The 12,105-nt window shown below is 55.5% G+C and overlaps 1 protein-coding gene across 7 annotated transcripts in view; it reads left to right on the forward strand.

Moving 5' to 3' along the window:
* Positions 1 to 1,252: 1,252 nt before the first annotated feature.
* STX3 (syntaxin 3) overlaps positions 1,253 to 12,105 on the forward strand; it is a 46,459-nt gene continuing 35,606 nt past the window's right edge. For all 7 annotated transcript variants that reach the window (XM_040259457.1, XM_040259464.1, XM_040259459.1 and 4 more), the window contains exon 1: positions 1,253 to 1,402. In XM_040259457.1, the coding sequence (XP_040115391.1) occupies positions 1,373 to 1,402 (30 nt within the window). In that variant the 5' untranslated portion in view covers positions 1,253 to 1,372. The remainder of the gene's footprint in view (positions 1,403 to 12,105) is intronic.

A 12,105-nucleotide genomic window follows, 5' to 3' on the forward strand; every position in this document is an offset into this window, starting at 1 on the left:
AGTTGGAGGAACCAGAGATCAAATTGCCAACATCCGTTGGATCATTGAGAAAGCAAGAGAGTTCCAGAAAAACATGTACTTCTGCTTTATTGATAATGCCAAAGCCTTTCACTCTGTGGATCACAACAAAATGTGGAAAATTCTGGAAGAGATGGGAATACCAGATCACCTGACCTGTCTGACCTGACCTGACCTGACCTGTCTCTTGAGAAATCTGTATACAGGTCAGGAAGCAACAGTTAGAACGACATGGAACAACAGGCTGGTTCCAAATTGGGAAAGGAGTAGTAAAGGCTATATATTGTCACCCTGCTTATTTAACTTCTATGCAGAGTACATCATGAGAAATGCTGGACTGGATGAAGCACAAGCTGGAATCAAGGTTGCCAGGGGAAATATCAATCACCTCAGATATGTAGATGACACCACCCTTATGGCAGAAAGTGAAGAGGAACTAAAAAGCCTGTTGATGAAAGTGAAAGAGGAGAGTGAAACAGTTGGCTTGAAACTCAACATTCAGAAAACAAAGATCATGGCATCTGGTCCCATCACTTTATGGCAAAGAGGGGAAAACAACGGAAACAGTGAGAGACTTTATTTTGGGGGGCTCCCAAATCAGTGCAGATGGTGACTGCAGCCATGAAATTAAAAGGCGCTTACTCCTTGGAAGGAAAGTTATGACCAACCTAGACAGTATATTACAAAGCAGAGACATTACTTTGCCGACCAAGGTCCGTCTAGTCAAGGCTATGGTTTTTCCAGTGGTCGTGTATGGATGTGAGAGCTGGACTGTGAAGAAGGCTGAGTGCAGAAGAATTGATGCTTTTGAACTGTGGTGTTGGAGAAGACTCTAGAGAGTCCCTTGGGCTGCAAGGAGATCCAACCAGTCCATCCTAAAGGAGATCAGTCTTGAATATTCACTGGAAGGATGATGTTGAAGCTGAAATTCCGTACTTTGGTCGCGAAGAGCTGACTCATTTGAAAAGACCCTGCTGCTGGGAAGGACTGAAGCCGGAGGCGAAGGGGCCAGCAGAGGTTGAGATGGCTGGATGGCGTCACCGACTTAATGGGCGTGAGTTTGAGCCAGCTCTGGGAGCTGGTGACGGACAGGGAGGCCTGGCGTGCTGCAGTCATGGGGTCGCAGAGAGCCGGACCCGCCTGAGCGCCGGCACGCAGGCGGGAGCGGCCCTCGGCCCGGGCGCGGGCCCTTTAAGGGCGGGGCGCGGCCCAGGTGAGGGCGGGCCGCCGGCCGGAGCCGCGCCCCCGGAGCCGCGTCGGGAGCGCGGGCGGGCTCGCGGGGCCGCGGACGCTGCTTCTCGCCGGGCCGCCGCCTCTTCCGGCCGCTCACCTGGGACCCGGCCCCGGCGCCAGAATGAAGGACCGGCTGGAGCAGCTGAAGGCCGTGAGTCCGGGGGCGGGCGGGCGGCTTCCTCCGGCCCCGGGTCCAGGCCTGCTCCCCGCGAGCCGGGCGCGCGCAGCCCCCTCCCGGGCCGCCCGCCGCCGCTGCGTCGCCGGCTGCGCTCTCCCTGGACGCCCCTGCCCCGCCCGGCTGGACGGCGGCTGTCGAGAGCGGGGGTCCGCGGGGGGCGGCCCGGGGGGGCTCCCCGTGAAGGGCGGGGGCGCTGCGCCCCGGGCCCGCCGCCTCCGGGCGCCCCCTGGTCTCTCTCCCCTCGGGGGGCGCTGAGCCCGCTGCCCTCGCCCGCGGGAGCTGCTGACCGTGAGCTGATCTGGTCCCGCGGATGTTCAGCGCCGCGGCCCCCCCAGTGTCTGTAATTATTAATCCCCCCGCCTGCGCCCCGCATCCGTGGGACGGCTGTGATCAGAGCCAAGGGTCTGGAGGGGGTCGGCTTCCAGCCCTGCTGCGTAGAAGCGGTGAAACCTTAGGCAACCTACTCTTCTGAACTTGTTTCCTTGTCTGTCGAAGGAAGGTTAATGGTACCCTAGAGATTTGTGTTGAGATCGGATGATGTAATCGGGCTTAGTATAGAGAAGGGGTAAAGCCTGGGTTTTTACGTGCAATATTCATTGACTCGTCGAATAAGTAATTACTGAATGTTCTCTATGGGGCAAACCCAGCGCTAAGCCCCGGGGATTGGGTGACTCAGGCTCTATCTTAGGGGAATTTAAGATCTAGCCCTTGATGCAATGTCGTCCCATCTACTCGGGCGCTTGTGGGAGGCGCGGCCGCTTGGGCCTGCCTCCAGAGTGGGGGAATCAGAATCTGATGATCCATAAATCTCTCCAGGTGGTCATGCGCACACTGAATGAAGTCTGAGCAACAGGGGTCTGGATAGAGGGGTTGCCTCCCCGCACCAGCTCTGCCCGTGACCTTGGAGCCTAAGTTTTGTCATCTGTGAAATGGGTATTCCTGAGGACTAAAATCAAGAGAGCTCGCACAGCCCTTTTTATGGTGCATGGGGCACCCAGGACTAAGCACTGGTGAATCTCACGCTGGTCACTGTAAAATCTCCTGGGAAAAGTGAAGCCTTGAGCAAGCGTGAGGGAGTGCTGGGCTGAGGTCTCAGTTGGTTTCTTTCTCGGCCCTCGCCCGAGCTGGCCTTCCTGACCCTTTCACCTCTCGCAGTAGGACCACGTTGGAGGCAGGGGAGGGGAGGGGATGGCCCCGGTGGGGGGTGTCAGCCTCCTTGCCCTTTGTCATCCGAGCCTCACAACATCCCTGAAATGACAGAGCAGAAGTGGCTGCCTCTGTTTGTAAAGAGCAGAAGACTAGAGCTCAGCCTGGGGAGGACGGGTGCCCCGGGTTACGGGGCGGATGGGAGCCCGATCCAGGGAGGAGCCAGGCTCCTGACATCTCCCTGAGCCTTTGCCCCAGAGGCAGAGAGCAAAGCAGAGCGTGGTGTTGAAGATCCACCGGTCCAGCACAATCTGCCGTCACGGGGCGGTGCAGAGCTGGTCGGCGGGAGAGGCAGTGCCCTTCCTTTAGTGAGGAAGTCCATTTCCAGGGCGAGATGCCCTTTCAAGAGACAGCAGAGAGCCTCAGTTGAGCTCTGAGTCCCAAGTATAAATTCAGCTTGTTGGGAGGAACCCAAGCAAGTCCCTTTTCTTCTCCGAGCCTCAGTGTTACCATCTGTAAAATGGCGCCAATGCTGCGTCTCTCCCTTTTCCTCTGGGAGCGCGGCGGGAGTGAGACTGTAGACGGAGCTGTGAGGCTGGGAGTGCGGCCTCGTGGAGCAGGGAGATGGATGGCGCCATGCGAAGAGGACGGGGCTCGGGTGCAGGAGATTCTGACTGTGGCTTTGCCGCCAAGCACCTGCTCCTCGGTGTCACGGCACCTCACTGCTCCTCTCACGCCACTTTGTAACACAGGTGGAGTTCGGTGGATCTCCGAGTCCCTTCCAGCAATGTTAACGTTTTCCTTGAAAACTGGTAGTGTTAAGGTTTTGGTGGGTTTTGGCTTCTAGCTCACCTCCCCTAGCCAGCCCCTTCTTACTCCCTGAGAGAGAGAGCGTGCCCCTTCACGGCAACACTGTTACCATCTTCACTCTCTGATTCCTTTTGTCAGGGTTTACTAACCTGCCCAAAGCCAGTTTCACCCTGAGCAGCAGTGTGAGCCGGATCTTTCTAAACCCTGGGGCCCGCGGAGAGTGACCTGCCCCCAGACAGCTGAAGAGCCGCCCTGTGCGGGGCGTTAGTGCTGCTCCACGTAGGTAGGAGGAGAATAGTGAAGCCAGGAGGCTGATGGGCAGACGTGATGACTCTAGAAAGCATTTTTTTTTTTTAGTTGCTTATTTACTGACTGTGCTGGGCCTTTGTTGCGGCCCGAGCTCTCCTGGAGCTGCCACGAGCGGCGGCCCCTCTCCCGCTGTGGTGCACCGGCTTCTCTCTGAGTGGCTTCTCTCTTGCAGACCGTGGGCTCCAGTATCTGAAGCGTGTGCCTTCAGTATCGCGACTCCGCGGCTTCTGGAGCACAGGCTCAGTAGATGCAGCGCCCGGGCCTTGTTGCTCTGAGGCCTGTGGGATCTTCCTGGGCCAGGGATCGACCCTGTGTCTCCTGCATCGGCAGGTGGATTCTTTACCCCGGAGCCACCCAGGGAAGGCCTGGCGAAGGCATTTATGATACTCAGAGCTGCCCAAGGTGGGGCCAGGCTGGTGGGACCCAGGAGGGAGGCTTGGGGGATGTTGACTGTTGTAAGAATCGGCGCCTTCTTGGAAAGGGGGGCAGCCCGTGAGAGGTTCAAAGTCTCCGTCAACCCTGAGGGTGTGTGTTTCTAAAAGGGCTTCACCGGGAGCCTGTTCCAAGCACTCAGAGGATCACCGCACCCTCCCCTCAGGGTCACTGAGGGTGAAATGAGATAATCCCTGATAATCACCCAGGGCAGTCAACTCAAGTTCCCCAGACGGACGGGCGGGGAGCACCTTCCCTCAAGGGTGCCGCTTCCTGCTGCCGCAGTCACTGGCCTCGACTTATCGTCTCTTGCCCTTCTCCTCCTGGCGGGCCGGCCCAGAAGCCTGCCCTTGGTGACGTCAGGCTGGCCGGGAGCTGTGGTGCCCACGCCCAGCCTGTCTCACCAGGCAGTTCCTGCCGAGGTCTCAGCCGCTGAACTTTGGAGCCGCTGAGTCCAGACCCTTCCCATCCCGGAGCCTCTTGCCCGGCCCTGGTTTCATTCAGCCAGTGTTCAGCCAGCACCTTCTATGTCCCCGCCCTCCCAGAGGCTCCCGAGCGAGGGAGGGAATTGATGCTGAGGGACACAAGTTGCTGGGCCTTGGGGATCACAGTTAGCGAGGGAGGCACACGAGCAACAGACCTATGATCGTGTCCTTGAGACGGAAACAACTCCTTGAAGACCCCGTGGGCTGGTCCCTAGCGCTGGGGCTTTAGGGCCCGGGGGCTCTTCCCAGAAGAAGTGGTGCTTCCACTTGAGTCCTTGTTGAGACTGAAATCTACTCTGTTCAGAGGCTGGAGAGGCTCCTTAGAAGAAGCGCAAAGATCCTGGAACTTCTCACCCATTCTCCCTTTGGGCTTCATGGAGACACCACTATTGGTGCTTTCTAACCTCTGCCTGCCTCTGCTGGGCATCTTGATATGTAGAGGTTTTTTATTTTTGGCCATGCTACAAGGCCTGTGGGATCTTATTAATAATGGTTCCCCAACCAGGGATTGAACCCAGGTCACAGCAGTGAAAGAGCCAGGTCTTAACCCCTGGACCACCAGGGAATTCTAGGCAGAGTTTTTATACAAAGCCCTGGTCTGAAAGAACACGTGGTTGTACAGGGAAAACAAAGGGATATGGTCCATGAAAAGCAGACCCCCAGCATCAAATGGAAACAGGGACAGAGTTTATTTTCTGGGCTCCAGAATCACCCTGGACAGTGACTGCAGCCGTGAAATTAGAAGACGCTTACTCCTTGGAAGAAAAGTCATGACCAAACTAGACAGCATATTAAACAGCAGGCATCACTTTGCCGACAAAGGTTTTTCTAGTCGAAGCTATGGTTTTTCCAGTAGTCATGTGTGGATGTGAGACTTAGACCATATGGAAGGCTGAGCACCGAAGAATCGATGTCTTTGAACTGTGGTGTTGGAGAAGACTCTTGAGAGTCCCTAAGACTGTGTCTAATCCTAAAGGAAATCAACCCTGAATATTCATTGGAAGGACTGATGCTGAGGCTGAAACTCCAGTACCCTGGCCACCTGCTGCGAGGAGCTGACTCATTGGAAAAGCCCCTGATGCTGGAAAAGATTGATGGCAGGAGGAGAAGGGGACGACAGAGGATGAGATGGTTGGATGGCATCACCAAGTGGATGGCCATGAGTTTGGGTAAACTGCGGGAGTTGGTGATGGACAGGGAGGCCTGGCGTGCTGCAGTCCACGGGGTCACAAAGAGTTGGACACGACTGAGCGACTGAACAACAGCAACATCAAGGTTGATCCTGCTCACAGAGCAGCAGCAATGCGTGCAATGGAGGTCACGGACGTGGGATGCGTGTCCAGAGCGCTGGAAACCTCTTGGGGTTTACCGGGTCCTCCACAGAGAGCCGATGAGGATGCACGAATGAATCGACACCTGAGGCGCTAAAGACCAGACCGACTTCTCACTCTCTGTTCGGTCTTGTGTCCTGCAGGGCCTGTCTCTGGCCTCCTTCCCGTTTTGAAATTCCCCATATGAGTGCCCCAGGAGCACGGTCACATCGGTTGTACAACTGTCAGAACAGGGGCCGTGCTTCCCCTTTGAAGGTTTCTAGTGGTGGGGGTTCCTTCCTGCCTCCCCTGTCTCCCTGGCCGGATTCGCTCCCTGGGAGAGCTGTCCCGGGGTTGGGAGAGCTGCCCCGGGTGAGCAGACGGCGGTGCAGCTGAGACGGGAGTGACAGGGATTGTGAGGGATTACAGACCCAGCAGCCAGAGGTCAGAGAGAGAATGGGGGGCTGGGGGAAGGCGATTAGTTCTGTTTTTACTCCCTTGGGGGTGGGGGGGAGCGTGCTGTCTTCCCTCTCTTCCCCGTTTGGCAAAATTCCTGCCCGTCTTCCCAGGCTTGCTCCTTGCAGGTAACGCTCCTGAAACACAGCCTGGGACCTGCCCCCCTGCCTGCCAGCAGCCCTGGTGGGTTGCACGTTGCTTCAGAGCAAAATATTTCTCTTCTATTGTCAGTGGGTTTTTTCTTTTCTTTTTTTTTCTTACCATGGTGTGGGCTTGAAAGCACCTTCCATCTGTCGTTTATGAGTTGGACTCTTTAGTCCCCTAAGACCTGTTGTCTCTCAGACCCACGGGTCGAAGACTGGTTGGCGTCACCTCACCACATCGACTATGGTAACGATGAGCTGCCGCTTCCTGTTGGAAAGGATGTGTGTGTGTCTAATCCTCTCAGCCCTGCAAGGCAAGGTGGTGGTATAGTATTCCCATCTTACAGGTGAGGGAACTGAGGCTCAGATGGGCCTGAGGTTCGAGTGGTGAGATCAGGAGCTGAGCGAGCCTGTCTTGCTCATCTGTGTCATTGGTTGCCTCCCCAGCTGCCCTGTGTTCCCCTTGGCGTGGTGGCAGACGGGACCGCACCTTTCCGCATGGTAAACTGTCTGTCGACTGATCACTAACATCTTGGCCCTTATAGTACCTTACTCTTCACTGGGACTTACCCTTCTGGCTCCATCCCCTCTGGGTTAGTGAAACTTGACCCACTTGAAATGCAGCATTTACTCTGGACCCTGTAGATTTGCTAATGAAGTCAGAGGTCGCTGGTTCCACCTTTAAGGATGAGGATGGGTGAGTTCCAGGGCTCCTCCCTGTACCTGAACTTCCAGCCCTGCTCCTCCTGGAGGGGTGTCCCCTTTCAGGAAGACCACAAAGGAGAACGTGTGGGTATCACGGTGAGAATCCAGCCACCTCGTTGCTCCCCTGGAAAATCTCACGCATCCCTGAAGGCTTACTACCAGGTTCCCAGCAGGCCTTCCCGGAGCCTCCACAGACTGCTTATTTTTGTTGATATGTAGAAGCAGCCACAGACTGTTACGGCTTTAGAAGCTGCCTGCCAGTGAAGCCCTCTGTGAGAGTCCAGACCACACTCCTACAGCCCAGGAAGCTGTAAGCCTGTGGTTTTTCCAGTGGTCATGTACGAATATGAGAGTTAGACCATAAGGAAGGCTGAGCATCGAAGAATTGATGCCTTCAAACTGTTCTGCTGGATGAGACTCTTGACAGTCCCTTGGACTGCAGGGAGATCCAACCAGTCCATCCTAAAGGAAATCAACCCTGAATATTCACTGGAAGGACTGATGTTGAAGCTGAAACTCCGATACTTCGGCCACCTGATGCGAAGAGCTGACTCATTGGAGAAGCTCCTGATGCTGGGAAAGACTGAAGGTGGGAGGAGAAGGGGACGACAGGATGAGATGGTTGGATGGCATCACTGACTCGATGGACATGAGTTTGAGTAAACTGCGGGAGTCGGTGGTGGACAGGGAGGCCTGGCGTGCTGCAGTCCATGGGGTCGCAGAGGCAGACACGATTGAGCAGCTGAGCTGCGACAGCAGATGGACTTGCTGGGAGGCTCAGCGGTCCCGAGGGGGCCTTATCTCCAGCGTTTTATGTCAGGCCTCTCTGCAACTTCCTCCCCTCTCTGCTGTTGGGTCAGCCTGTTTCCTGGCTGGGCCGTTTCCATGGCAACGTTCCCCTGTCTGCATGTGGCAACTTGAGTGAGGCTCACCCCCCACCTAAAGAGATCAGTGGAGCGTATGCTGTCTGGGTTTGTTTGGCTCCCTGGGTCAGGGAACCCGCAGGAAGGCAGCAGGATTGCTTTTTGTAGGAATATGTGTTTTATGCTAGACTAATTTTAGACTGGCAGAAGGGTCACAAAGATAGTACAGAGAGTTCCTGTCTGCAAGTTTCTTCCATTGTTAACGTCTCACGTTGTGATGGGACACGTGTCTAAACTGAGAAACTGACCTTGGTGCATTGCTCGCCACTCAACTCCAGGCTTTTTGTGGATTCCACTCGTTTTCCCACCGATGGTCCTGTCTCTGGCCTATGGTCCCGCCCAGGGCACCACGCTGCGTTGAGTCGTCCTGTTCCCTCAGCGTCCTCTGAGCTGGGACGGTCTCTCAGTCTTCTCATTCATCACGACCTCTTTGGCACAGCCTCTGTGTGTTAGCGCTTTGGACGTGTATTTCTGGGGGACCAGGGCTGTGGTTGGGCGGCGGCAGTTGCTGTTAAGACACATCTCTCCAGGGTGATGGGCCTCAGGGATCTGTGTCCAGCGACCCACCCTCCTCCCGGCTCTGGCGCTCAGTCTTCAGGGACTGAGGAGGTTGCTTGGTGCCTTTATGCTTTGGTTTTCTCAGCTGTAAGGTGGGGAGGGTCCCCAGAAGATTCTTGCAGAGATTAAATGCCTTGGTAAATTTAAAACCCATGTCTTAGGCTCTGGTCTTATTTTTAGTTATTTTTTGACCACACACGGCGTGTGGGATCTTACTTCCCTGACCAGGGATCAAACCTGAAGCCCCTGGGCTGGAAATGCGGAGTCTTATCTGCTGGACCACCTGGGAAGTTCCAGCCTGTGTCTTAGAGTCCTCCTCGCAGGTGGGCTGCTCAGTAACTGCCAGCATTCCTGGGCCTCCCTGGTGGCTCAGCCGGTAGAGAATCTGCCTGCAAGGCGGGAGACCTGGGTTTGGTCCCTGGGTGGGGGAGACCCCCTGGAGAAGGGATAGGCTGTGCCCTCCAGCATTCTGGCCTGGAGAATTCCGTAGACTGTGTAGTCCATGGGGTCTCAAAGAGTCGGATGTAACTGAGGGACTTTCACTTTTACAACCATTGGTGTGCAGTGCTCTCGGAGCTCCTGGGGGGGTGGGGTTTGGGGGACAGAGGCTGAGAGCAAGTTGGGGAGGAGGCTGAGGCTGAGGGAGGCAGACAGTGTAAGTCCCTTCCTCTTTCCTGTATCCTTGGCAGCTGGACGCTGGGGGTGTGGGGTGTTGATGGGGTTGGGGGGAGGGGAGGAAGCCAGGGAAGTGTGGAGAAGCCCAGGGTGGGAGAGGAAGCGAAGGGTTCACCTTTGAATCTCCCTGAATGCTCCTGGGGTGAGAGGGGCAGCAGGAAGAAGGTGTGGCCTTCCCGCCCCAGATGGCTTCCTGCCGGCATCCTTTGCCGTTTCCCTGGGAGTCACCTTGCCATCCGTTCTCTGATGTCCCGTCCTCGCCTGGGCGTCGGCCCCTTGGACTGAGGGCTGTCATCTCCCTCCACACGGTGACGGAGTGGCCTGAGTGCCTCGCATCTGAGACCGTGGGGCTCCGGGGGGAGCAGGGTGCCCGGTCTGGTCTGTGCTATTGGAGATGAGAGATGATCAGTCAGTGCCGCTGGCTGAGCTAGTGCACAGACGGAGCTGCGACTCTGGATGGGACCTTGTGAACGAGAAGAACATTGTGGGCGAGGCCCTTGGGTTTGAGACCCCAGATCTTTGTCTGAAATAACCCACTGTGACCCGGGGGTTGGGCCACGCAGGGGTCCGTTTGTTCCTTGTTAGCCGCGTGGTTCTGGGGGAGTTAACTTCCCTGATCACAGATTGCTCGTCGGTGTAGATGAGTCTCCCCGCACGGTGCTTCTGCTTTTCCTCCTCCCTCTCCTTAGATGAGCTTCCATCTCTCTTCACTCCACCCCCTCTGCATCTTGCTCTAGGCCTGCCCATCAAAAGCAGCGGAGTGGATGCGGTGTGTGGGGGTGAAGCCTCGATGAGTGTTGTGTCCAGCAAAGGGAGTGCAGGATGTTTCCAAGCTTCACAGACAATTTACAAATACTGCCCGTGGGCTGACACACAGACGAGACGCTGAATCTCACAGAATGTGAGTCACACAGGACTTGGTCCCTGATGACGACGTAATAAAGTTAGAAATTCACTATCCAGTAATAGCTCTCCTTAGGGTTACCCACTTTGAAGATTTAAATTCTTAATGTGTTTAGAAAGAACTGACTCCTTGGAAAAGACCCTGATGCTGGGAAAGATTGAAGGCGGGAGGAGAAGGGGACGACAGAGGATGAGATGGTTGGGTGGCATCACCGACTCGATGGACATGAGTTTGGGTGGATTCCGGGAGTCGGTGGTGGACAGGGAGGCCTGGCGTGCTGCAGTCCACGGGGCCGCAGAGTCAGCCGCGACTGAGTGACTGAACTGAACTGATTTAGAGAGTTTGCCTACTTTTCTAAATAACTCGTGGGCTCAGAAGAAACCAAAATGGAAACGACAAACTGTTTAGGAATGAATGATGAGGAGTAAAGGTCGACATTTTTGAGAAATGGCAGAAGCAAAAGTTACAGAGAGCTCTATTTCTTTAAATGCATGTGTAGAGAGATGGCTTCATTCACATAAATGAACCACATGTCAGTCCAGTCTAAGGGACCTGCTGTCACCTGAGAACTGGCATTAGAGTTGCATCTTTAGCAGAAACTCATTTTCGTGAAAGCCGGTAGCATGGCACGGTCTTGGGAGTTTAATCTGCACCCGCGTTGCTCGAAACACTTCACACACATTCACTCATTTACCCCTCACAACAGCTCCAGGGGCAGCTACTCAGGCTGCACGCTGGGAGCTGAGTCTCAGAGAGGTCGAGCCACTCGCTTAAGGTCGCACGGCTGGGTCTCCAGTGCAGGCAGTCATGGGTGTCTCTGCAAACCCGCACATCTGTGGGCTTATGCACACCGGTATGTTTCTTTAAAAGGTTAGAAACACTACTTATTCAGCTGCCCCAGGCCCTAGCTGTGGCAGGTGGGATCTTTTAACGTGGTGTGCGAGTTCTTAGTTGCAGCTTGTGGGGTCTGGCTCCCTGGCCAGGGATCGAACCCAAGCCCCTGCATTGAGAGCTCAGAGTCTTAGCCACTGGACCACGAGGGAAGTCCCTACACTGGAATCTTTTTCAGTCCTGCATGTAGACGAGTCCAGTTCAGTTTCACTGACATTGCAGTGTCCCTGAAATAAGTGTGGGTGTGTTTCTGAGCCGGCCTGGGGAGGGCGTCTTCAGACAGAGTGTGGAGGGTAAGAGCTGGGAGAACCGGCTTCCGCAGCCCTGCATTTGAGCCCTGACACTGCTCCTTATTAGCAGGGTCACCCGGGATGAGCCATTTAACCGAATGGAGTGGTAGTCTCAGCTGTCAATGGGGTGTCACACATGTCCCTCCTGGGGTTGCCGTGAGAAGCAAAGATGACTTTTGAAACCACAAGAGTACCTGCAACAAAATACCCTTATTATCGTCGTGACGGTGGAACGCCTGGGGCTCGGTCAGCTGGGACTTTGGCTCTTGTCCAGTTGTCCAGGGACTCGGTGGCCTTGGGCTTATCTGGTAATGAGTTTATTCCTCAGCGTCTTCATTTCCAAATGGGGCTAGCTCTTGCCTCAGACTGTTCAGCCAGAAGCACATCTTGAAGGCGAGCGTGTGCGGCTCACCCAGGAAGCCACTCTCGCCTGGTTTCCTCTTGGTTCAGTGGGAGGGTGTTAGGAAGAGGCAGAAAGGGGAACGTCTGCTCCAGTAGGGTTTCGGTTTAGGAGGGCAAAGGGGTGGTGACGGAGGTCCCTTGGACCCTGAGATGGGGAACAGAGAGCCCTGAGTGCCTGCTGCGAGCTGACACTTACTCAGACTTTCTGGCTCTCTTCATTGGAGGAGAGAAACTGGA

The sequence above is a fragment of the Oryx dammah genome, unplaced genomic scaffold (genome assembly GCF_014754425.2).
Source record: "Oryx dammah isolate SB20612 unplaced genomic scaffold, SCBI_Odam_1.1 HiC_scaffold_17, whole genome shotgun sequence".
NCBI classification, from domain to species: domain Eukaryota; kingdom Metazoa; phylum Chordata; class Mammalia; order Artiodactyla; family Bovidae; genus Oryx; species Oryx dammah.